The sequence below is a fragment of the Protopterus annectens genome, chromosome 3.part0, assembly GCF_019279795.1.
Source record: "Protopterus annectens isolate FY-2018-M chromosome 3.part0, PAN1.0, whole genome shotgun sequence".
Classification (NCBI taxonomy): domain Eukaryota; kingdom Metazoa; phylum Chordata; order Ceratodontiformes; family Protopteridae; genus Protopterus; species Protopterus annectens.
Window position 1 is genome coordinate 1,952,551,995 of NC_056731.1, and position 26,985 is coordinate 1,952,578,979.

A 26,985-nucleotide genomic window follows, 5' to 3' on the forward strand; every position below is an offset into this window, starting at 1 on the left:
TTTTGTCATTGGAGTTATTGCACTATTTGAGTTTTTTATTCACTAATTTGCTTCTTATATAGTTATTTTGTGACATTGCATAGTTGTGTAGCTTTACTTTTTCTAAAGATATTTCAACTTTATGATACAGAATATTTTGATATTGTGAAATTAATAATTTTATCACTTCTTTATTATCTTTACCTTTATTCTGCTGTTCTAGTGTAGCTTTATGAAGTTCTTTTTGTATGTCAACTAATTTTTGTCTAGTTCTTTAATTTTACTATAAGACCAATTTCCCAATTTTTCTCTAATGTGAATTTTTATAGTGTCCCATAGACTAACTTTAACTTCTTTGTTATCATTAAATTAGAGGAAATCATCAATTTGCTTCAATTTTTTTAATTCTTTTAATTTTGTTATATATGCAGGGATGTTATTTATCAATGGAAAATTTCTAGGTTCCATTTTTAAATATATATATATATATATATATATATATATATATATATATATATATAGGTAGGTACTAGGCTATCTGCTCGAGGGCATTTTTAAGAATAGCCAGAGTGTGCTGGCTTTCGCTGCCCCATTGATTAATTAACTTATCCTCTGTCAAGCAGAGCCAGTCAAGTGATCCCAGGGGTGTATTTTCTGTTACCCATCCACGCATAAAGGTTTCACTTGAAGAGTGTTAGTGAGGGGCTCTGCCTGATGTAATTTGGGATTTTGTTCCAAAGCATGGGGAGTCCCTGCAACAGGAATCTATCCCTCCAGCATATTCTATTTATTGCTGTGGCGAGGTTTAGCTCACTAGAGCGTGTGGCTCGCAGTGACTTGGATTTCTTTAGGTGGAGCATGTCCATCAATTCTGAGTTGGACATGGCTTTGTAAATCAGGCAGAGATCACCTCTGAGTAAGCGATATGCCACTGAGTACAGCCAGAGTTTTTTCAGTCTGGCTGCATAGGACATATGTTTGAGGCCAATAATCCTCTTGGTGAGGTACTTTTGTGGTCTTTCCAGCTGTTGGAAGTGTCTTGTGAGGTACATCCCAAATGGGGCATTGTACTCTATGATGGGTCTAATGAGTGATGAGTAGAGGGGCACTTTAACCTCTTTATTTCTAGATGCGAACCCTTTAGTAATTAGATGGGCCACATAGAAGGATTTCCTAACTACTTTGGCGATATGATTGTCAAATGAGAGATTACTATCTACCTGGGTCTCCAGATCTCTTATTACCTCTTCTGTATTAAGGGGGCTGTCACCTATGTGGTAATTCGTGGGTGTTTTGTTTTTCCCAAATGGGATGACTATGCATTTGTTGGCATTTAGCTTGAGGCCATGACTTTGACACCAGGTGTCCATCTCAGTAAGGCCCTTTTGGAGGATGTCCGTGTCAGCTGGAGAGTCAATTATGGCTCCCAGTTTGCAGTCATCGACGAACTTGGTTAGCCATACTCCTCCTGTGTTTGCCTGTACTTCTGAGAAGTATATGATGAACAGTAGATGTCCCAGGACCGAGCCTTGTGGGACACCACTTATGACTGGTTTAGTGTTGGACCTGGAGCCCGCTATTCTTACCATGTGAGTTCTGTCTGTAAGCCAGTTGGCAACCCATCTTGTGATGTAGGGGTTTATGTTCAGGCTGGTGAGTTTTTCTGTAATACCCGAGTGGGGAATGGTGTTGAAAGCCTTGGCGAGGTCAAGTTAGGCTGTGTGAACCACCTTTCCCTCATCTATGGCCTTGGTGACTGTGTCGAAGAAGTCAACCAGGTTTAGTAGGCATGATCTGCCCTTAACAAAGCCGAACTGGGTCGGGTCAAGTGTATCATTCTTGGTGAAGGCAGGATGCTACTCAGGGTTAGGGTCATACCAGCCTGGGCTACATGATCAGAGAGCTCTTCCATGTCTCTTTTCATGTAGTCCAGGGAGGTACATCTCAGGTCATTCACACCAACATGAACAATGACAGAGTCATATTTGTACTTGTTCTGGAGTGACCTGAGTGCTTGTGTTATGTGGCAGATTCTGGCACCCAACAGGGAGCTAACAGTAACCTTCTGCTTATCTAGCCTAGTGAGTGGGACGTCAGTGTGCCTGACTATAGAATCACCTATTACTAGTGTGTTAGGTATGTTATTTCGCCTTAAGGGCTTTGATTGTGCGGCACACTGATTTTGTGTTTTATGTGTTGTCTGTTTTGTGACCGGAAGTGCAGGTTGTTTGGGTGTCTGCTTTGGAGGTCTCTGATGCTTTTGCAGGTTTTTATTTATAGCTTCCGAGTATGATTTTGTGTATTTTTTGCCAGTGCTGTTTTAGTAGGTCTGTGTTCGGCTGGAGTTGTGGTGCAAGTGTTAGCCCTTCTCTTCTTGACTGTCTGTTCCAGTCTTGGGTGGAGACAGCTTAGCTTACAGTTTGGCTGTGTAATTTCATCTCTCGCATATGTTAGTGTTTTGTGGTAGGAGGAGAGGGTTGTCTGTGTACATGAGGCAGTTGTAACATTGCCTCAGGATAACCAGACTCACCAGCCAGACTGGAGAGTGCACCTGAATTTGCCCTTTGGTCATGCCTGAATAGTAGGGTGAGCTGCTTAGTCACTTGGTTGGTGAGGGGTGAATAAAGAGCTTTGCCCTGCTGGGCAATCAGTGTCAGGGTATATTAGTGCTTGCTATTAGGTCTGAGCAAGTGCTGGGCTATAAGATGCTTTTTGAGTGCTTAGGTTGAGAGTTAGACTAGTTTCAAGGGAAAAACTGAAGAGGAGACTTAGTGGAGCTGGGAATAATTTAACCATAGCTAACCGGCACTGCCTGGTGTGCAAAATCGTGCAAATGCGGTTTTTATAGTAGGGAAATGAAAGAGATAGAAATTAGCCCAAAATGGCCAAGATATCTATATCTATATCTATATATATATATATATATATATATATATATATATATATATATATATATATATCCTGCATGACGATCTAATAGTGGACAAAGTATGGTTTTACTAATAGCCAAAGATGAAAATCTTTCCCACACCAGCCCAAACAGTGAGGCAAACACCAGTCAAATAAAAACAAAATACCCAAAAGGCTGCAGGTAACCTCCAGAAATAAATAATCCACAATACGTATATAATCCACCACTTTAATAAAGAGTAGTTGTGAGTGCCGTTGGAAGGTTTGGACCTGTGCGGTCTGTCTCTGTCTTTATTTTTACATTTTTCAGAAGATCTACTGTCGGATGGCTTATCGAAGCCATATCAGAATTCGAGAACTGTAAACAAAAATATCTGGCTACAATAAGGGGCTGATGATGTATAGTTCTGGTGTTGAACAAAGCACAGAAGCGACAATGGTGGACATCGTGGTCTGGGCCTAAACAAGTGACACAGTAAGAGTGGAAGTCTCGGTGTGGTATTTGCTTTCCACAGGGGAGACAATTATTAACTTTTTCTGACATCGGTTAGTGCAAGAAAAAAGGATCCCCAATAGGGTACTTAGCTTTAGAAGACTTCAACTTCAATTTGGAAACGAAAACTCAGGTAGTGGCCAACCGGCACTCATGCAAACTGCTTCTGCTTCAGGCTCCATGGCAAGAAAGACTGATATAATGGCGTTGGCTGCCTTTCTTTATACTTCTGACAACCTGATGTCAGTTGTCAAGTGACAGCAACCGATGCAGAAGTACTAAGTCTCTGGTATTCGGGCTGGCTGAGGACTACCCTGGCAGGGATAAACCAAATGTGATGACTGCAACAGTGAGTACACTCAAACATCTACATTTATGGTAAGTGTACACTGTACTTTCTGAGGGAAATTCAGTTAGATGTACTTTGTGTCAGGCATGTGTGGCTGTCTGTGATAGGGTGAGTATGAGATCTGTTGGTGTCAATGTGGTGAGTTGTGATGTTTGTGTCATTAGATACATCAACACATAGTCATATTTAATACATATATAATAGTCAGTAATACTCTTTCTTTGTACTCACCCTTAAAGGATCTGTCCCACCAGTTTAGTTTCTACCTTCTTTTTACCATTTCAGAGTTGTGTATTGTCAGATATTGCTACATTTAAAAACAGTATTGATGTTTTTTTTCTATTATAATCATTTCCTAGACTGTCATCACTTCTATAATAATTTGTGTCTTTGTAATATTGTTACTTATCTTCTAATGTAGACTGTACCAAGTGATCCCCTCTATCCTACATAAAACTAATAATAATAACTGATTCTCTAGCACACTTAAAATTCATCCTACTGACCTATGTTATGTGTAAAGCTCTACCTTAACTACTAAAAGTTGCCATATAATAAACAAAAGTAGCAACATCTTCACTTTAGCTACGGAATATATTTTAAGTATTTCAGTATGAATATTAACGTGTTTGAAATCATAGAGAAAGAGAGACAGAGAAAAAGAAAGAAGCTATACGTCATTGCACACTTTGCACATAGACCTAACTAAATCAAGCTGCACATCATCTTGCTCAACAGCATGATGTAACACTGTGGGGAGTTGTACCTGCAACAACACTTAATGAAATGATATCAAGATAAAGAACAACTGCACACTGAAAACACCAACAATAACATTTACCCAATAATAACAGCCAATTAGCACAGACAGTTACCATCATGGCTCCATTTTCATGCTCCCATCCCTTTCCCACTGCACTCAAGTCTGCTTCTTCTCGTCTCACTCAACAAACAGCAACAATACCACTGCAAATCAAAAGCACACCATCTAATTGTGTCTCCATGAAATCATATCCAGCAAGCACACAAGGAGATGTGAACGAACACAGGAAGAGTCTGAACTCAACCACAAAATGCTTAATGTCATCCCCTTATCTGGTGCCCACCCTCATTGCCCACATTCCCACTACCATTTATCTCTCCTCACAACAACATTCTGCTATGAAATTAGCCACCAAATTGTTCCAAGAGTACTGTCCCCACAAAAACTCACAATTTTATTTAAAAATAGGATTCAGATCATTTATTTAAAAAAGATGCCTTCCAAAGAGTAAGGTTATGGACTTAGAATGCTGAACTCCAAATAACCACATTATAAACCAAATTAACAGCCCTTAACTGTAACTTGCCATGTCAGATGACAGCGCAGTGCTATTACTTTCAAGTAACTTCGTGAGCATTTGAAATGGAGACATTTTGAGTTAACTAAATATGTTTTACAGTCTTAAGACTAAAGTGTTTTATACAGTACTTACCTTACAGTGAGCTGCCAATTCAAGAAGCACCAATATTAAAGAGGTGCTAAAGCTAAGCAACTTCACTACTTTGAATCACTTTCATGGTGTCAGTGAACAGTTAAAAGATTATCAACTCATCCAAAAATGTCACTACTTCATATACAACACTTGAGGCAATATTTACAGAGTGTAAATGAAATGGATTCACTTCAGAAGATCGAATTTCCAAAATCTCGAACTACAAATAACCGAAACCAAAAGCTCGAGTTTCGGAAACTCGAACTTCTGAAGGGGAACCATTAAAAAAAAACAAAACACAAACTTTGCTTTTGCAGGGGGGCTTTGTCCCCCTGCACCCCCACACCCCCCTACTTAAATATACCAACTCCAAGATCGCGCTACAGTGGGGAGATGGGAAATCTCCCGTCTTGCGCTGTATGCGGAAGCGCAAAACGGGAGATTTCTCACTTCCTGCCAACACCACAAAACAAATACATTACGTACACACAAGGCATACAACAATACTTGCCTCTGTGTGCACGTAATGTATTAAGGTAAGTAAAGTGTTATTTCTAAACACTACACACATTCGATTTATTAAAATCTCGATCATATGGTCTCGACCATATGAAATTCGAGATTTCAATAATTCGATTATGTGAAGTGTTCCCAAATGAAATATATAAAGTGACACAGTGTTCAATGTGCATTACTATAACTTTAAACACTAGCATGAACTCAAATTCATTGTTTTAACTTTCTACCAGAGAATTATATATATGACTTGCATCTAAATTTTAACATGTATTTTTCTGTTATGTCCATTCTACATCTATATATTTAATTGATATACTGAATATATGGAGTTGCTTCAGTATAAAAATGACTTCAATAATATAAGTCTAATACCTGGGAAAGACTTTAGCCTCTGTGTAAAGACTTTTTTTTTTACTGAGTTGATGTAAAGTAATGTACTAAACAAGGGAAAGTGTCAGTATCTTTAGTGTTCATAGTGGCTAAGAAAGCTATAACTAGAAAATGGAAAACCAAATTCAAACCATCAATAAAAGACATGAAAAAAATGGCATTATTCAAAGTTCTCTGAAATCAGACTGACAGGCACAGTGATTTCAGGTATGATTAATGCACTAAAGTCCATGTTGTCAAGACAGAAAATGTCCAATATTGTCATATCAACAGCAGTCAACAATACAATAGTCTGGAAAAGATGTGAGTATCAGTGGGGATTCAGATTATATAAATATTACATTGCAAGACAGGTCTTTCACCAGTCCACCTCTTGATGGTTGGAGGCTGAAAAGCAGACTGCTTACTTTAATGACAATGCTGATTCCACAAAGTCAATACAAATTAAAGAAACTGATTGAATGAAATCATCAGAGAGAAACACTACCATGACAGCAACTGTAGCAGGCTACAACAATCAGTAGGTTAGTGACAATGTATGACTCCATAAGCCATGAAAATGTCTGTAGCTTAAAGCTAAAGTGGTTTGCAAATTAGCCAAACTAAGGTCTGCTGTAGTTCATATGTAAGATGATAAGCCATAAAGAATAAACTACAGAGATATGCTGAAGACAAATACATCAAAATCAAAGTTCCATGAAGATGAACAACCAGAATTGTCACAAACAATCCTGTTGCAAAATAACAGAAGCTGTGAAAACCATGATTGTCAAGAGCTGCAGTGAGTGACTCCTTATGCTGTCTCTCAAATTAAGCTGTGGTGCAAAAAGAACGGTCTTAAAAGAAAGGCCAGTTATTCAGGACAGAAAGTCCTGTTAACTTCTCAGCATATCGTAGGCCACTGAAGAATCCAGACAGATATCGGGACTATTCCACAGTTGAGTATCATTCCAAGAATGGAATTGCATTATTAAAATGTTGTTACAATGAAGTGTTATTTGTGTTTTGATGTAAACCCATGGCTTACCTAGTACATGTGTTAAGGTGCATTTTAAGTGATCAGTATCTCTCTCTATATAATATAATAGACAATCAAGGATACCTGATCAATCAATTGTAACTGTTTTGCAACTTACTGAATTCAGTAGTGTGCAAAAAAAAAGGGGGCATACTTCACTGAAATAGGCAAAGAGTCAGTTTATTTTATTTAAGATGTTGGGAAAATATGAGAGTGTAGTCAATGTTATTGTTAGCATTTGTAGGATGTTTGGATAATACTTAATTGTTTGTTACTGGCATACTTAATGAACATGGATTGCTATTCCTTAGGGAAGTGGTACTGTACTGGCTGCCAGCTGACTGATGCTGGCTTTTATTTGTTGAGACTGTGGTACAGCGAGGATAGGGAATATGCCCTTTTTCTGGTTTAGCATGATCTTAGAGTTGGTATGTATAATTAGCAGTGGATGTGGGGGCACAGACCCCTGAAAAAAGCACTGCTTTGGTGATTTTGTTTGTATAGGTGTGTGTGCTGTTTCACTTTGTATAGTTCTGAGGGAAATTCAATTAGATATGCTTTGTGTCAGGCATGTGTGATTGTCTGTGATAGGTGAGTATGAGATCTGTTAGTGTCAATGTGGTGAGTTGTGATGTTTGTGTCATCAGATACATCAACACATAGTCATATTAAATACATAATATATATATATATATATATATCTACACACACACACACATATATATGGATTTATATAATTTCACTTAAAGTTCATTTTATCTAAACTCATTTGATCAAGCCCATTTGATTTAAAACTCATTTCATCCAAACTCATTTCACTGAGCAGTGTAGAAGTCTAGAGAAAGTATCTGATGGTATCATTTTTTATCATAGGAATTATGGAAATGAGAAAGTGTGGACTGCAATGGTCAGCATCATGTTTTTTATTTTTCTCCAGGGTTGTGCGACCACAGAGTTAGTATATATGTGTGTGTGTGTGTATATATATATATATATATATATATATATATATATATATATATATATATATATATATATATATAAGGTGGGTAACATTATTTATGGCATATTTGTTGTGAAGTAAGTTTTTGATATAAAAAAAAAATATATATATATATATATATATATATATATATATATATATATATAGGTCATAGTTGATTGACCAAATTTACAGCTCTACAAAAATCAAATAGCCAAGATGATAGTAACGAAAATGCACTAAACCGAAACCTTAATCCACCTAAACACAAAACACTGAAACATCAGAAATACACACACACCAAACAAAAACATATACTCTCTATTTTTGCAGGGAGTGTAAGCCCCCCCTGCTAATTATATATACCAACTCCAAGATCACACTACAGTAACAGCACAGGTGAATTCCCCGAGAGTTACTGTACTGCGATCTGTAGATGCAAGTTAAAAGGGCTATAAAATGACTGTGAAACCCACTCATAACTGTAAAAAGCGTACTTACAGCTACCGATATATCCAGTATTCAAAAACACTGTTAAGCACATGTGGTCCTGAGACAAGCACTGCTAGGACCACTTTCGCTTAAACAGGACTCTGCAAATTCAAGTTTCAGTTTACTGCGTTTTCATTACCATCATCTCGGCCATTTGATTTTTGTAGACCTGTAAATTCGGTTCATCCACTAGGACCCATATATATATATATATATATATATATATATATATATATATATATATGTGTGTGTGTGTGTGTGTGTGTGTGCTTGTGTTACATATACACTTTCTGAAAATAGGGGTTATATAAGTGTATATAGCCATGGATCTATTTTATTAATGCGTTAGCTGTAACATGTCATATGTTTCACTATTGCTTCAAGAGAAATCAGGCAGAATACAGACTTCTATGAAACTAGACTATCTTTTGTGTCTGTGTGTTACTTATTAAGCATTCTGACATGACAGCAAACAGCCAGATTCATATTGCATCCACTATTACAGGAAACATTGCTAGTGGAGGATCATCATGACTGATGTTATCCAGCAACAATTACTACCACAAAGACAGAAAGGAAAGAAATATTTCAAAGAGTTCTACATAAAGCAACAGTGCCTAATGTCTAAAAAGGGTTCAGTTTATTATATATTGGGGCTTGTCAATCCATTCATGACCCAAAGAATATTTAATACAGTTATCAAAACAACATTTGAGCAAATGCATATTTAATAGTATGTTTATGAATTCTTCAAAGTCATAACACCACAATAAAATATTGTGGAAGTCATGAGTACAATAATTTTTGTACAAAGTCAGTACACTATAACTGCACATAGACAGTAGCCTTTTCATTTTGGTCTTTATTTTACAATGATCTGTGACTCGGAATATGTTGGCTGTCATTTCCATCTCCTTCTAAGCCACACTGAGAACAGATGGTGGCTTATTTTTCACTGTTGGAATTACCTCTCCTGGCTTTCTTCTCAGAGTTTGAATTTGTAACATTGCCTTCTTATAACTATTCTGTTGGGAAAAGCACAAGTAAAAACTATGGTTAGATTTATCCTTAATGTCATGTTTTGCTCACAGCAGTTGTCTCCATATAAGTTAAACTCTACTGCAACACAATACTCAACTTTTCTGGTAAGAAGACAAGTATAGTACACACTTAAATGTAGGCAGGTATGTGAGTCCTTATCCATAACTTTTCTTAACACTGATTTCAAATACATGTTAAAAATGTTTAAAAAGCCCATCCACTTGGAGTTGGTGCATGGAAGTACAGTGCTGAATGATTTTAAAAATATTGACATAATAACTTCATGACTATTAACATATAATGTGTTCCTTGTTTGGTCAGAGTCTCTTTTGGTATTTCTACTCTAGAGTGGACACTAACAGTAGCTTTAGCAGTTACTCTCCACTTAGAAATAGCCAACAGAAAATGCGTGGCATAGTCCATAATCAATGATATATAGGTGCAATTTTATGATTTTAGCTAGGAATATCAAAGTGCCCATGGCTTTCCATTCAATGGGAATTTCAGTACTGGCCAGTGAAACTAAGAGATTCCTAAAGCTAGGGTTAGGGCTGTTCTGTCAAAATTTGGGAAGGTAGAACAATATTTTTCATTTGCTGAGAAAACAGCACATTAATAAACTCTAATGTTCTCTCCTTAATTCTTTCTATGCCTACATCTCCTCCCAGTATGTGATTATGACTTAGCTGTAATACAGGCTGCCCAAGTACCAGCAGCAGTCTTACTGTGCTGTCCCCATTTTTGTCTACCTGATACAGGAAGTTATGTGAAAATTCAAATTATGGATAAGAAATGGAAGTTATCCGAGGATTTCCAAGATGGTTTCATTCTGGAAAGCCTGTTGCTTACAGCTCTACTCATGTGAAAAGGGAAAATGGTGTAAGCCAGTAAAAATTAACAATTTGGTTAAGTTTTAGTCATTGGTTAGTTACCAAAGTTCCTGGAGGCCAGAAAATTAGAAATATGAAGAACATAAGAGAAAATCAACTAGAAAAGGAGAGAAAATCAGGTAGAGAGCAGTCCTTGCAGCTGTTTAGCAAATAGCAGTTTGCATTTTTATTTATTTATTTATTTGTTAGCAGTTTGTTAACCAGGAAAGTCCATTGGGCCAAGATGAACCCTTTCTCAATGGAGGCCTGGGGAGAAAAGCTCCATATGCATACAGTGGATATAAAAAGTTTACACACCCCTGTTAAAATGCCAGGTTTTGTGATATAAAAAAATGAAACCAAAATTCATCACTTCAAAACTTTTCTGCCTTTAATATGACCTATAACCTGTACAATTCAATTGAAAAACAAACAAATATGTTAGGGGAAAAATATAAAAAATAAAACATGTATAATAAACTGGTTGCATAAGTGTGCACACCCTTAAACTAATACTTTGTTGAATATGATTTAATTAAAGCAGTCTTCTTGGATAGGAGTCTATCAGCATGGCACATCTTGACTTGGCAATATTTGCCCACTCTTCCTTGCAAAAGCGCTCCAAATCTGTCAGATTGCAAGGGCATTTCTTGTGCACAGCCCTATTCAGGTCACCCCACAGATTTTCTATTGGATTTAGTTCTGGGCTCTGGGTGGGCCATTCCAATACTTTAATTTTCTTCTGGTGATGCCATTCTTTTGTTCATTTGGATGTATGCTTGAGGTCATTGTCAGGTTGAAAGGTGAAATTCCTCTTCATCTTCATCTTTCTAGCAGACGCCTGAATGTTTTGGGGCAAAAGATGACTGGTAATTGAAACTGTTCATAATTCCTTGTACCTTGACTAAAGCCCCAGTTCCAGCTGAAGAAAAGCAACCCCAAAGCATGATACTGCCACCACCAATCTTCACCGTGGGGATGGTGTTCTTTTGGTGATGCAAAATATTGTTTTTGCACCAAACATACTTTTAGAATTGTGGCCAAAAAGTTCAACCTTAGTCTTGTCAGACCATAACACATTTTCCCACATGCTTTTGGGAGACTTGATGTATTGTTTTGCAAATTTTAGCTGGGCCTGGATGTTTTACTGTGTAAGAAAAGGCTTCCATCTTGCAACCCTACCCCACAGCCAGACATATGGAGAATATGGGAGATTGCTGTCCCATGTAGTACACAACCGGTACTAGCCAGAAATTCCTGCAGCTCCATCAGTGCTGCTGTAGGTCTCTTGGCAAACTCCCTGACCAGTTTTTGTCTTGTCTTTTCAGCAAATTTGGAGGGACTTCCAGTTCTTTGCAACGTCACTGTTGCCCCATATTTTCTCTACTTTTTGATGACTGTCTTCCACGGAATATCCGATGCTGTGAATTGCTCAGACACAGCTCCACGTGGTCCTGTTGAGTCTTCCTGGCTACAGAGAACTGAAAAAAAGCTACTGCTTTCCTGATTAAGTATCCTGCTGTTTTTTATATTTGTTTTACCTTCTACTGCTTACCTAGAGCAAGCTTTAATTGTTTTCATAGTTATTTACTGCATTTTTTATTATCTGCACTTAAAAGTACATTTTAGTCGAAATTAGTCTAATCCAAGTCAAAAAGTGTTTGTTTGCTGTTTAATTTAATTGTTTGGCTGCCCACTAAAGTGTGCTAGCCTGTACTACTGACTTATTGCCTTTTCTGCATTTCTGTGTGTTTCTATTTAAAAACAAAAAAAAAAAAATATTCCTTGTTTTCCTGCCTCTCAAAACTAGTTAGACCAGTTTACAGGCCTTGCTGTATCCTGGGCTGTGTTGTAGTTCCTGTGTTGTCCATTGCCTTACTTGGATAGAAGGAAGTTTCTTAGTTCACCAGTGGGAGTGGGGAGCCTTGAATAGCCTACCTGTCCTTGAGGGAAGTGACCTCAGCACAAGAAGCTGTAGTAATTGGTCATTTTGGACCATTTCTAGCTCTTTTGAAGTTCCCTGGTTAAAATCTGCCTCTGGCATTTTTTTGAAGCCATATTGCTGAGACACAGCTCCACGTGGTCTTGTTGAGTCTTCCTGGCTACAGAGAACTGAAAAAAAGCGACTGCTTTCCTGATTAAGTATCCTGCTTTTTTTATATTTGTTTTACCTTCTACTGCTTACCTAGAGCAAGCTTTAACTGTTTTCATAGTTATTTACTGCATTTTTTATTATCTGCACTTAAAAGTACATTTTAGTTGAAATTAGTCTAATTCAAGTCGAAAAGTGTTTGTTTGCTGTTTAATTTAATTGTTTGGCTGCCCACTAAAGTGTGCTAGCCTGTACTACTGACTTATTGCCTTTTCTGCATTTCTGTGTGTTTCTATTTAAAAAAAAAAAAAATATTCCTTGTTTTCCTGCCTCTCCTAAACTAGTTAGACCAGTTTACAGGCCTTGCTGTATCCTGGGCTGTGTTGTAGTTCCTGTGTTGTCCATTGCCTTACTTGGATAGAAGGAAGTTTCTTAGCTCACCAGTGGGAGTGGGGAGCCTTGAATAGCCTACCTGTCCTTGAGGGAAGTGACCTCAGCACAAGAAGCTGTAGTAATTGGTCATTTTGGACCATTTCTAGCTCTTTTGAAGTTCCCTGGTTAAAATCTGCCTCTGGCATTTTTTTGAAGCCATATTGCTCAGACACAGCTCCACGTGGTCCTGTTGAGTCTTCCTGGCTACAGAGAACTGAAAAAAAAAGCGACTGCTTTCCTGATTAAGTATCCTGCTGTTTTTTATATTTGTTTTACCTTCTACTGCTTACCTAGAGCAAGCTTTAACTGTTTTCATAGTTATTTACTGCATTTTTATTATCTGCACTTAAAAGTACATTTTAGTTGAAATTAGTCTAATTCAAGTCGAAAAGTGTTTGTTTGCTGTTTAATTTAATTGTTTGGCTGCCCACTAAAGTGTGCTAGCCTGTACTACTGACTTATTGCCTTTTCTGCATTTCTGTGTGTTTCTATTTAAAAACAAAAAAATATTCCTTGTTTTCCTGCCTCTCCTAAACTAGTTAGACCAGTTTACAGGCCTTGCTGTATCCTGGGCTGTGTTGTAGTTCCTGTGTTGTCCATTGCCTTACTTGGATAGAAGGAAGTTTCTTAGCTCACCAGTGGGAGTGGGGAGCCTTGAATAGCCTACCTGTCCTTGAGGGAAGTGACCTCAGCACAAGAAGCTGTAGTAATTGGTCATTTTGGACCATTTCTAGCTCTTTTGAAGTTCCCTGGTTAAAATCTGCCTCTGGCATTTTTTTGAAGCCATATTGCTCAGACACAGCTCCGCGTGGTCCTTTTGAGTCTTCCTGGCTACAGAGAACTGAAAAAAAGTGACTGCTTTCCTGATTAGGTATCCTGCTGTTTTTTATATTTGTTTTACCTTCTACTGCTTACCTAGAGCAAGCTTTAACTGTTTTCATAGTTATTTACTGCATTTTTATTATCTGCACTTAAAAGTACATTTTAGTCGAAATTAGTCTAATTCAAGTCAAAAAGTGTTTGTTTGCTGTTTAATTTAATTGTTTGGCTGCCCACTAAAGTGTGCTAGCCTGTACTACTGACTCATTGCCTTTTCTGCATTTCTGTGTGTTTCTATTTAAAAACAAAAAAAAAAAAATATTCCTTGTTTTCCTGCCTCTCCTAAACTAGTTAGACCAGTTTACAGGCCTTGCTGTATCCTGGGCTGTGTTGTAGTTCCTGTGTTGTCCATTGCCTTACTTGGATAGAAGGAAGTTTCTTAGCTCACCAGTGGGAGTGGGGAGCCTTGAATAACCTACCTGTCCTTGAGGGAAGTGACCTCAGCACAAGAAGCTGTAGTAATTGGTCATTTTGGACCATTTCTAGCTCTTTTGAAGTTCCCTGGTTAAAATATGCCTCTGGCATTTTTTTGAAGCCATATTGTTCAGACACAGCTCCACGTGGTCTTGTTGAGTCTTCCTGGCTACAGAGAACTGAAAAAAAGCGACTGCTTTCCTGATTAAGTATCCTGCTGTTTTTTATATTTGTTTTACCTTCTGCTTACCTAGAGCAAGCTTTAACTGTTTTCATAGTTATTTACTGCATTTTTTATTATCTGCACTTAAAAGTACATTTTAGTTGAAATTAGTCTAATTCAAGTCGAAAAGTGTTTGTTTGCTGTTTAATTTAATTGTTTGGCTGCCCACTAAAGTGTGCTAGCCTGTACTACTGACTTATTGCCTTTTCTGCATTTCTGTGTGTTTCTATTTAAAAACAAAAAAAAAAAAAAAATATTCCTTGTTTTCCTGCCTCTCCTAAACTAGTTAGACCAGTTTACAGGCCTTGCTGTATCCTGGGCTGTGTTGTAGTTCCTGTGTTGTCCATTGCCTTACTTGGATAGAAGGAAGTTTCTTAGCTCACCAGTGGGAGTGGGGAGCCTTGAATAGCCTACCTGTCCTTGAGGGAAGTGACCTCAGCACAAAAAGCTGTAGTAGTTGGTCATTTTGGATCATTTCTAGCTCTTTTGAAGTTCCCTGGTTAAAATCTGCCTCTGGCATTTTTTTGAAGCCATATTGCTCAGACACAGCTCCACGTGGTCCTGTTGAGTCTTCCTGGCTACAGAGAACTGAAAAAAAGCGACTGCTTTCCTGATTAAGTATCCTGCTGTGTTTTTTGTATTTGTTTTACCTTCTACTGCTTACCTAGAGCAAGCTTTAACTGTTTTCATAGTTATTTACTGCATTTTTTATTATCTGCACTTAAAAGTACATTTTAGTCGAAATTAGTCTAATTCAAGTCGGAAAGTGTTTGTTTGCTGTTTAATTTAATTGTTTGGCTGCCCACTAAAGTGTGCTAGCCTGTACTACTGACTTATTGCCTTTTCTGCACTTCTGTGTGTTTCTATTTAAAAACAAAAAAACAAAAAAATATTCCTTGTTTTCCTGCCTCTCCTAAACTAGTTAGACCAGTTTACAGGCCTTGCTGTATCCTGGGCTGTGTTGTAGTTCCTGTGTTGTCCATTGCCTTACTTGGATAGAAAGAAGTTTCTTAGCTCACCAGTGGGAGTGGGGAGCTTTGAATAGCCTACCTGTCCTTGAGGGAAGTGACCTCAGCACAAGAAGCTGTAGTAATTGGTCATGTTGGACCATTTCTAGCTCTTTTGAAGTTCCCTGATTAAAATCTGCCTCTGGCATTTTTTTGAAGCCATATTGCTCAGACACAGCTCCACGTGGTCCTGTTGAGTCTTCCTGGCTACAGAGAACTGAAAAAAGCGACTGCTTTCCTGATTAAGTATCCTGCTGTTTTTTTATATTTGTTTTACCTTCTACTGCTTACCTATAGCAAGCTTTAACTGTTTTCATAGTTATTTACTGCATTTTTTATTATCTGCACTTAAAAGTCCATTTTAGTCGAAATTAGTCTAATTCAAGTCGAAAAGTGTTTGTTTGCTGTTTAATTTAATTGTTTGGCTGCCCACTAAAGTGAGCTAGCCTGTACTACTGACTTATTGCCTTTTTCTGCATTTAGCGCAGAGTTGCCACTAGAGCACCATCGGGCAGCGCCGGTTAAACAAGGTTAAACTATTTCTGGCTTCGTAAAGTCTGCTCTTCATTTTTTCCCTTAGAACTGCTCTACTTGTAATCTAAACAGTCTATTCTCTGTCTGTAAAGCTCAGCACTTGTTCCTAAAGCATTTTTAGTCAGGTAAAGCACTTCTATATTATACAAAGTACTTCACTAGCTTAAAACCCCCTTGAGTACCCACTTCCCTATAGGTCCTTTCTGACTCAGTTACACAGCAAACTTTTCATTTCTTCTAGCATGTCAAAGGGTCAGTTGCTAGCGTCCTCTCCTGCTCAGCTGGTGAATCTGGGAATATTGAGGCAATGTTACAATTGCCTCATGTACACAGACAACCCTCTCCTCCTCCCACAAAACACAAATACATGCGAGAGATGCAACTATATAGCCAAACTGGAGGCTGAGCTCTCTCAACTCAGGACTGGCAAAACCAGACAGGAGGAGAAGGTAACCACACACACCATAAACCCAGTCTCACATAGAACTATCACAACTACAAATCAAACACATAAACACACAAAGACATACTCAGAGGCACTGATCAAAAATCTACCAAAACAGCAGAGGCCTCCAAAGCAGACACCCAAACAACTGCCACCTCATGATATAACACAAGCAACACATAGATCACAAAGTCATTGTGCAAATCAGTCACAGCCCTTAAGGCCAAACACAATGCCAGACACACTTGTCATAGGTGACTCCATAGTCAGACACACTGACGTCCCACTCACCAGACTGAACAAGGAGAGGGTCACAGTAAGCTGCCTGTCGGGCGCTAGAATCCGCCACATAACACAAGCACTCAGGTCACTCCACAGCAAGTACAAGTATGACTCAGTCATTGTCCATGCCGGTGTGAATGACCTGAGACGTACCTCCCTGGACTACATGAAAAGAGACATAAAGGAGCGCTCAGATTATGTAGCCCAGGCTGGTATGACCCTGACCCTGAGCAGTATCCTACCTTCACCAAGAATGATGCCACAATACAGAGACAAAATGATCAGTTTTAATAATTGGCTTAATTTTTGGTGTCATTCTAAGGGGATCCAATGTCTGTCTGCCTGGAATGACATGCTTGACAAGCCACGCTGCTTTGCAAGGGACGGCTTGCACCGGTCACCCCTGGGTTTCCGGATATTGGTAAAGGCTCTTGCCACCCCCATAGTGCCTTTTTTAGACAAGGCTCAAATTCTAAACCCACCGCCCTAGAAAACAATAATGGAAAAAACTAAGGGTAATGCTGCTCAATGCCAGAAGTCTAAATCTCAAGATGCACACCCTCGAAGCCCTCCTCAGTATGGAGAACATTGATGTCTGTGCTGTGACTGAAACCTGGTTCAAGGCTCCTGAGAGCACCCCGGCACAATCAGGTTTTACCTCATATCATGTGTTCCGGCCCCAAAACCCGGACCGTACCACAAAAGGAGGGGGTGTATCCATATTCATCAAGGATACCCACACCTCCAGGCTGGTGGCAACTCACGAAGCATCAGAGACCATTCAGGTGCAATTAACCATAGGCAAAACTGCTCTACAGTTTGTAGCATGTTACAGGCCACCCTCTCAAACTCAGGAACCCCACACAGCCTTCTTGAAGACACTGGAGAGTATAAATGTCTCTCCAAACACCATCATATTGGGTGACTTCAACTACCCAAACATAGACTGGGAACATTACTCAAGCCCCAATACCCTAGCCCAAAGGTTCCTGGAGTTCATAAACTCAAATGCTATGGAACAACTTGTCACCATTCCCACAAGAGGTGAAAATATACTAGACCTGATCATCACAAACATGGGGACAAAATGCTCCACACGGAAGTATATCCCTCATTGGTGAGATCAGACCATAAACTAATCTCACTGGAGATCCACATCCCCCACCCCAACAAAAAGACCACAGTGAAGAACTTCTCAAAAGCCAACTTCACACTTCTTAAGACTGGTGTGGTATCCTTCAAGGCCCCTGAGCCATTGGAAACCACAACCCACGCTGCTGAATCCCTTACAAATGCTTTCTACGAGCACCTCCAGGATTGCATGGATCAAGCAATCTCAAATAAAATCAAGACCCTTTCCACCAAAGGCAAACGCTCGATCTGGTGGACCCCAGCCATAAACAAACTTTACAACAAGAGGAGAAAGCTACTACAAGATAGAGCAAAATCCCTAAAAGGGAAGACATCTCTGATCAATACTAGTAAAAAACTACGATCACTCATAAAATCATCCAAGGCCAACTTTGAGAGAAAAATCGCCAAGGACTCAAAAGACAATCATAAGGCCTTCTTTAGCTATGTTAGAAATCTGGGTGAAAACTCCCAGATATGCTCAGAATTAGTCCAAAATGATACAAAAATCACTGAACCCACAGACATTGCAAACATACTGGCAGACAGGTTCATTGAAAATTTCTCCCCTGCCCCCCCTCCAAAAGGAGAAATATCTATCCCAGCAGAGTGTGGCCTCCCAATCATCTCAAATGCCCAGGTGAGAGCTGCTCTCTCTAAAGCTAAAAACACAGCATCAATGGGACCGGATGGTGTCCCCGGCTGTGTGCTACACGAACTCAATGAGGAACTAAACCCACACATAAGACTGCTGTTTAATCTTAGCCTTACCACAGGATACGTACCCAAAGAGTGGCGTACGGCAACTGTGGTCCCACTCCACAAAGGCTGTGCTTCTACGGACCCTGGTAATTACCGCCCCATAAGCTTAACAAGCCTGGTCTGCAAAGCTATGGAGAGGATCATAATGGAACTCATAAATAAAGACATAGGGGACCTACAGACATTGGATCCTACCCAATTCGGCTTTGTCAAGGGCAGATCATGCCTCTTGAACTTGGTCGACTTTTTTGAAACAGTCACCAAGGCCATTGATGAGGGTAAGGCAGTTCACACAGCCTACCTTGACCGTGCAAAAGCTTTCGACACAATACCCCACTCGGGTATCATAGAAAAGCTCACCAGCTTAAATGTAAACCCATATGTCACAAGATGGGTTGCAAACTGGCTCAAGGACAGAACCCACAGGGTTAGAGTTGCTGGTGCCATGTCAGACTCAAGCGGTCTGGCGGTGTCCCACAGGGCTCAGTCCTGGGCCCCTCTTGTTCGGCATCTACTTTTCAGAAGTGCAGGCAAACATAGGAGGATTGTGGCTGACAAAGTTTGCAGATGACTGCAAACTGGGCCATAGTTGAAAATCCATCAGACACAGATATCCTTCAGAGAGGTCTCATAGAAACGGATAACTGGTGCCAGAGCCATGGCCTTAAGCTAACGCCAAAAATGTATAGTCATACCCTTTGGTAAAACAAGGTAACCCCAAGTTACCACATAGGTGGCAATCCATTAAGCACAGAAGAGGTTATCAGGGACCTGGGGACCCAAGTTGACAGTAACCTTTCTTTTGACACTCACATTGCCAAAGTGGTTAGGAGGACCTTCTACATTGCCCACCTGATTATGAAGGGATTCACATCCAGATCAAGGGAGGTCATTGTTCCCCTGTACACTTCACTTATCAGACCAATGATTGAGTACAATGTCCCATTCGGAATGTATCTTACCCGACACCTGCAGCAATTGGAAAGACCCCAAAAGTTCCTCACCAAAAGGATAAAGGGGCTCAAAAATATGCCATATGCTGCCTGACTGAAGAAACTCCAGCTCTATTCAGTCACATACCGTCTGCTTAGAGGTGACCTGTGCCTGACATACAAGGCCATGTCCAACCCAGAATTAATGGACATGCTCCACCTCAAAAAATCCAAATCCACCAGAGCCACAAGAGCAAGAGACTTAAACCTCAACACGGATATAAATAGGACGTGCTGGAGGGACAGATTCATCACCCAGAGACTCCCTATGCTGTGGAACAGAATCCCAGTCCATGTGAGACAGAGCACCTCACTGGCTCTGTTCAAGAGGAATCTTGACCAGTGGATGGGAGATCGTAGGTTTACCCCGGGGATCATCTCTGTATCACTGCTGGACAGAGGCACGGCAAACTAATGCGTATAGTATTCTTCAACCTAAGGGGTGGTGAAAGCCACACAACTCTGGCTAGGCTTATAAATGCCTTAGGGCAGATAGCCTAGTATGAACCTATGAACCTATGGAAAGTTTTTTGTACCCTTCTCCTGACTGATACCTTTCAACAATGAGATCCCTTTGATGCTTTGTAAGCTCTCTGTGAACCATGGCTTTTGCTGTAGCAGGCAACTGAGTAAATGTCAGGAAAATCCTACTAGCTGAACTTTATTTGTGGTTAATCAGAGTCTCTTTAATTGATGGCAAGTGTGTACTCAAGAAGACCGAATGCTGTAATTAAATCAAATGGTGCTTCAACAAAGTATTAGTTTAAGGGACATTTATGCAACCAGCTTATTGTACATTTTTTTTATTTTTTATGTTTTCCCCTAACAGATTTGTTTGTTTTTCAATTGAATTGTACAGGTTATAGGCCACATTAAAGGTTGGAAAAGTTTCTAAATGATTTATTGTGGTCTTATTTTTTATATCACAAAAACCTGGTATTTTAACAGGGGTGTGCAAACTTTTTATATCCACTGTACATACAAAACAAAGATCAGCAAGAATTAATACAAAATTAATACAGGATATTGCAACAGCAAAAATCTGCAGACGTTATTAACAAAAATTTTACAACATAAAATTTACAACATAAAAATTAGTAGGCATCTATTGATACACAGACAGAGGTAGTGCTAGCATTTGTGTATTGTGTCATAATTATAGATGTTAAACCCTCATGAGATAATAAAGCATTCTGCTTTGTGTAGGAAACAAATGTATATACTGTTTAAGTGTAAAAGGGAGAATTATATGGGACAGACGTAGGAAGAAAACAGGAAAGCTACTGTTAGGTAGAGTCTGAGAAAGAAGGCTGAAGGAAGGGGGAGGAGGTTAGGAGGGGTGGGAGCAGGAATGCCATCTGGGAAGTTGTGTTCAAGCTTGCTCCCAGGAATACAATCTGTTGGCTGGGTACCTGATGTGATTTGTTTTTGTTGATGGTGTACCCCAGTGACGTTAGAAGTCTCTTTACAAATGTCAGGTGCTGGAGTAGCAATTCCTGACTGTCCGCCTGAATCAGGCAATTGTCTAAGTATGGGTAAATTTTATTTTTTCTCTGCCTGCAATATGCAATGGCTGGAGCTAGGCATTTTGTGAATACCCTGGGCACAGTAAATAAGCCAAAGGGAAGTGCAGAGAACTGATAGTGCAAAGAGCCTGCCCTGAAACGTACATATTCCCTGCAAGATTCCATTATAGGGATGTGTAGATAAGCTTCTTTTAAGTCTACGGTGGCTAGCCAGGAGTCCTTAGCTAGCATAAGAAGCAGTTGTTGGAGAGTAAGCATTTTGAACCTTGGGACCACCATGAAGGTGTTGAGAATAGACAGATCCAGGATAGGGCGCCAAGAGTTTTTTCTGGGCACCAGAAACAGTCTGGAGTAAAAACCTTGTCCCCTTTGCTCTGCTGGGACAGGTTGAATAGCCTTGATACTGAGAAGAGAAAGTACTTGATTTTGGGCCTCTGCCCACTGGTTTGGGGGGAGGTCTGGCCATCCGCTTGGGGTTGGCAGTGAGTGGAATTAGAATCTGTATCCCTGGGATACAATGTTCAAGACACATCTGTCCTGGGTGAGGTACTCCCAGTTCTTTGCATGCAGGGCAAGTTTTCCTCCTAAGGTTGCAAGTACTTGGGCAAGGCTTGAAAGAGTCAAGGATAAGTCATTGCGAGATTTTTACCATAGGATGCTGGCTTACTACTCCCTGTTTTAAAGGTGGGAGCACTCTATTGCTTAGATCTGTGCATACCCTGAGACTGTAATCTTGGTGGTCTGCTGGCCCTGGGATTGGACTGAGAAGGACCAGTTTTTAAAAGGCCAATTCCTTCTGAATCTAGGTGGTTGTACCTGTAGGAAATCTTTAACAGTTTGCATATATTTAGCTTTTTCCTCCATCTTTCTGAGGACTTCTTCTGCTTTATTGCCAAACAGGCTTTCTTGGTTTAATGGTGCATCTAGTAATTTTGCTTTGACATGGTCTGGCAAGATTTGTTCCTTAAGCCAAGTATGCCTTCTAAAAACAGACCCAGTGACAGCAGCCCTGCAAGATGCTTCTAAGGCATCAAAACCACAGTACAAAGTATGTTTTCCAACTTGGTTAGCAGAATGCATTAACTCTTGTAAATCTTTATGTTCTGCACAGTCAGGAATCAACATAGTTTTCTGTTTAATTAGCTCCATAATAAGTTGCTGATACTTTAACATATGAAACTGGCAATTTAAAGCCCTGATGGCAAGAGTAGCAGAGGTGTATACCTTCTTACCCCATCTGTCTAAAGCCCTAGAGTACCTGTCTGAAGCGGTAGAGATTTTGGCTGTTGTAGCCTTAATGCCTCTAGGTCCCTGATAAATTGTCTCTGGATCTACAGTAGGATTCTTAAAGAGGAATTTGTGGGAGTCAGGTACTTTGTAGTACCTGTCAGGTTTCCTGGGAGCTGGAGGCAAAGTATCAGGGGTAATGCTGGATTCCAAGAAGACATCATCTACAATTTCCAGAACAGGAGGAGATAACTAGAGGCCTGTGCTGAGGCAACTTAAAAAATTCCCTGAGTCTCTTTTTGGACTGTGGGTAGTCCTGGCACTCCCAGTGGAAATGGTCTCTAATGGTATGCAGGGTTTAACCAAAAGAAAAATCTTCTGGTGGGGAAGCAGAGGGAATGGAATCCTCTGCATCAGAATCCTCATAAGTAGATAAGGGTATGTCCTGGTAATCAGAAGGATCACAGTCAACAGACTCATGATCTGAATAAACAGAAGGAAAATCAGTTCTTGGTCTTTTTGAGGAGGAAGGCTGGCTTCCCCTAATTAAAGTAATAAGGTCTTCAGCCATTCTAAGCATTTGTTTCTGAGGCATGTGGGCCTGAGAATGCGTTTTGATCATCGGTTTCCTAGGCGTAGTGCGAACTCTGGGACTGAGAAATTCAGTATTTTTGGTTTGAAATGAAGTTGTCAGTTTAATATGAAGATCGGAAGGCCTGAATACACCCTCAGAAGCTGGTGCCTGCACAGCAGCTCTGGACCCATCCAAGGTAGAGACATCTGCAGGTTCCATAGTCGAATAAGCATCTCGTGGCATACCGGACTTCGATTGGGTCTCAGTAGAGGCCTGCGAATCTGTAGAAGCGGGTATCAGGGGCTGAAAAAGTGCCTCACTGAGTACTGGCGGACTGGCGACTAGCTTAATGGAAGCATCGTTGGCAGATCTGGACTTATGCGGTCTGTCTCTGTCTTTAGCCTTACGTTTTTCCAGAAGATCGATAGTCGGGTAGCTTATCGAAGCCATTTTGGAATACGGAGAATGACAGTGAAAGAATTTAGCGACAAAAAAAGCTCGATGATGAATAGTTCGGGCGTTGAACAAGGCACAAAACTGACAGCGAGGAACGTCGTGGTCTGGGCCTAAACAGGTGATGCAGTAAGAATGAAAATCTCTGTGAGGTATTTGCTTTCCACAGGCAAGACAATTATTAACTTTTTCTGACATCGGGTAGAGCAAGAAAAAAGGACTTCAGGTCTGAAACTCGAAAAATGAAAATTTCAGGAGGCGGCCGACCGGCACTGACACCAACCTGACGTCATGAAAGAAGCGATAGCATCTGACGCAGAAATCCCAAGACTCTGGTATTCAGGCCAACTGAGGGCTACCTGCAAGCAGATAACCTAACTGTGATGACTGCAACAGTGAAACACAAAGAATATCTTTAAACTCTTTCTCTACCCTCAGAAAGTAAATTAACAACAGATCTGAAGTAGGGAGTTCATTTGTCAGCAACCTGTGGGTCTTGGATCCGATATCGGATCCGAGCCAGCAACTTGTTTCAAGCTAATGGAGCCGAGCTTCTAGCTCCTCCCCTCACCCATAATCCCCTGCTAACCCTCCATGACCCCAGATTTAGTTTGCCGCGCTTGTGGATAGCTGGATTCCTGTGAGCTCGACTAGTAATTGGCAGTTAAGTTTAAATTTTCTGTCAACTTTCTTCTTTTTTCACAAAAATATAAAGTGTGTAAGTGTTAGGTACCCTGTAGAGTAAAAATATTTTTCTTTTAAGTAGTTTTTTCCCTCCCTTCGCTGGTCGTTAGAGAGTGTGTGTTGTGTTTTGGGGCCTGTGTGTGTGTGTAACATTACTTTTTCTTTAAGTATGGCTGAGGCCCCAAAAGCCATTTTTTCTAAATGTACCGAGTGTGGCCATAAGCTCTCCCCGGCTGATGGCCACACTCAGTGCGTTCGGTGCCTTGGGGTTGAACACCTCACCTCAGGCTGTACCATTTGTGCAGCGTTCAACCCCAGGGCACTGAAAGAGCGGAGGTCGAAGCTGGTCTTGGTGGGACATTTACCCCCGGACTCAGCTCCGGCCTCCGCTGCTCCCGTGGCTCCACCACAAGCTGTGGTTGCTGCCATTCCTGCCCCCCTTCCTCCGGCCGGGACTCAAACTCCCGCTAAAGTGCCGGAGGACAGGGAGGCCAGGAGGGAGAAACGGAGGGAGAAGCACCACAAGCGGCGGGCCGAGACCTCCGCTTCGGCCCTGCCAGCTAAGCGGGCTTCTCCCTCCACTGCTTCTAGGTCTCCTCCTCCTCGGCTCCGAGCCCCTTGTTTCTCCCCAGGGCCCGAGGAGGAGGAGGCCCGATCTCCATCGAGGTCATCGAGGCGGCATTCCAGGCCTGCCTCGGTGACCTCTTCGAGATCAACTTTCAGTATGTCTGATGCAGACTTGGAACGGATGATGCGAAGGTTCATCCAGGCCCGCTGCAGATGGGAGTGCTTTGCCTCCCCCCCTTCGGGGGGGAGCTCGACACCTTTTTTCCATCCTATTGCTCCTTCTCCGACCCGCTATCCGGGTTCGGAGTGTTCGGAGCCGAGCAGCGTTGGAGCTGGGGGTGGGTCGGCGCCGACAGTACTTTGTACTTCGGATCCGACCCTGCCCTCGAGCCTGTCGGATCTGACCTCTCTGAGCCATGGCCCGAGCTTCGGATCCGAGGGATTCAGTGTGCCTTCGGCTCCGTCCAGGTTGGAGCGCACTGGTCCTTCGGATCCGATGGTCTTGGCGCTGGTTCCGATCCCTTCATCGGATCCGAGTGGGAGCCGACTCTCGGAGCCCAGAGAGAGTGGTTCCCCCTCGGCTTTCGATGTTGTGGACAGGGCTCTGTTGAGAGCATCCAGACGCCCGGTCCTTGTCTTGGCTCCTCCCTGCACTCCCTCTCTGCTGGGCCAGGCTTCCATCACCTGGCCAAAGGGACAGCCTGCTTCAATGTCCCAGATGGTTCCATTGGAACATGATGTTGCTGGCGAGGCCTCCTCGGACAGCCCCCCCGAGGAAGTGCCCCACAAGCATAAGTGCAAGGGGAGGCACGTGGACTCCCCTGAGTCCTTAACTGAGGACACGGACTTGGAGGAAGGGGAAGGCTCCCCAAGATCACCCCTGAGGATGTCTCCTTTGGAGACATCATGGAGATGCTGAGGATCAGAAGTGGGTGGTCTGCCCCCAAGTCTTCCTCCGACGAGTCCATGTTTCTGGAGGCATTCGAAGCAGGCCCGTCTACCTCTTGGGTGTCCCCTCCGGCCGACCCCTTGGTAGACCTCATTACCACCAGGGTGTGGAAGGATCCGGACACCATGGAGCCAATACCAAAATGCCCGGACAGAATACTAAGCCCCCCTCAGACCGGTCGCACTGGAGCAAGGGCCCCCCCGTAGATGCCATGTTGACGGCGGCAGCTACAAAGAGGGAACTAGCTCAAGAGAGCCCCTCAGTCCATCCACCGAGCAAGGAGTCCCGCTCGATGGACCGCTTAGGGAAGCGAGTTTTTAGTTCAGCGACCTTCTCGGTAAGGTCTCTGAACTATATGGCACATGTCATCAGGATGCAGCGGGATCTTATCAAAGAATACGCTGCCTCCCCCCCTGAGTCCATGTCGGCGGAGGACAAGCAATTGTACTCCACCTGAATGGCCACTCTGAGATCAATTTCAAATACCTCTATGCGGCTATTGTCCCACGCCACCGAGGGAGCCGCTAGGGCTAGTGGAGCAGGCCTAGTCATGAGACGTCAGGCCTGGCTCTGTCATTGTGACTTTGCGGAGTTTTTTAAAGCGTCCTTTGCGAATGCCCCTTTCGATGGTTCTGCCCTGTTTGGCAAAATGGTTCGCGAGACACTTGTCCAGAACGAGAAAGATGGGAAGACGTTGTCTGCCGTCGGAGTCCGCTTCTCTGCTCCCCAGTGGTCCTTTTTGAAGAACCAAAAGGGTCAAAAGAAGATGTGGTTCCGGAAATCGCAACATTCCCAACCCGCTTCAGACAGCCAGTCCTTCCGTGGCAGAGGAGGACAGGGAGGACGCCGCCCCAGGGGCAGAGGGGCTCTGAGAAACTTTGAGTCCAGAGAACCGTTCTCTAAACGGCCCACGCAGCAGCCCTGAAGGGTTGCCCGGCTGCCCCACTCTGGAGGCAGTCGGGGGGCGCTTTTCGGAGCACCTAGCGGCATGGGAGTCCATCACGACAGACCGCTGGGTGCTTCGCATTATATCCAGAGGGTACAAAATACCATTACTCCATGTCCCCAAATTCAAGAACCTCCCCGATGTACCACCCGATCAGAGGGAGGCCGCAGCCACAGAAATTCAGCAGCTGCTAAGACAAAGAGCCATCCAGCCCATCCCCCAAGACCAGCTCAGATTAGGGTTCTACTCCAGGTTCTTTTTGGTGCCAAAAACGACGGGGGACTTGAAACTGATTCTAGACCTTTCCCGCTTGAACCTGTCGGTAACCAAGGAAAAATTCCGAATGGTC

General features: G+C 41.7%; 1 protein-coding gene across 1 annotated transcript in view; it reads right to left on the reverse strand.

The window, feature by feature from the left end:
* Positions 1-9,225: 9,225 nt before the first annotated feature.
* KIF9 (kinesin family member 9) overlaps positions 9,226-26,985 on the reverse strand; it is a 1,986,094-nt gene continuing 1,968,334 nt past the window's right edge. The window contains exon 20 of the mRNA XM_044066028.1: positions 9,226-9,632. Within this exon, the coding sequence (XP_043921963.1) occupies positions 9,525-9,632 (108 nt within the window). The 3' untranslated portion in view covers positions 9,226-9,524. The remainder of the gene's footprint in view (positions 9,633-26,985) is intronic.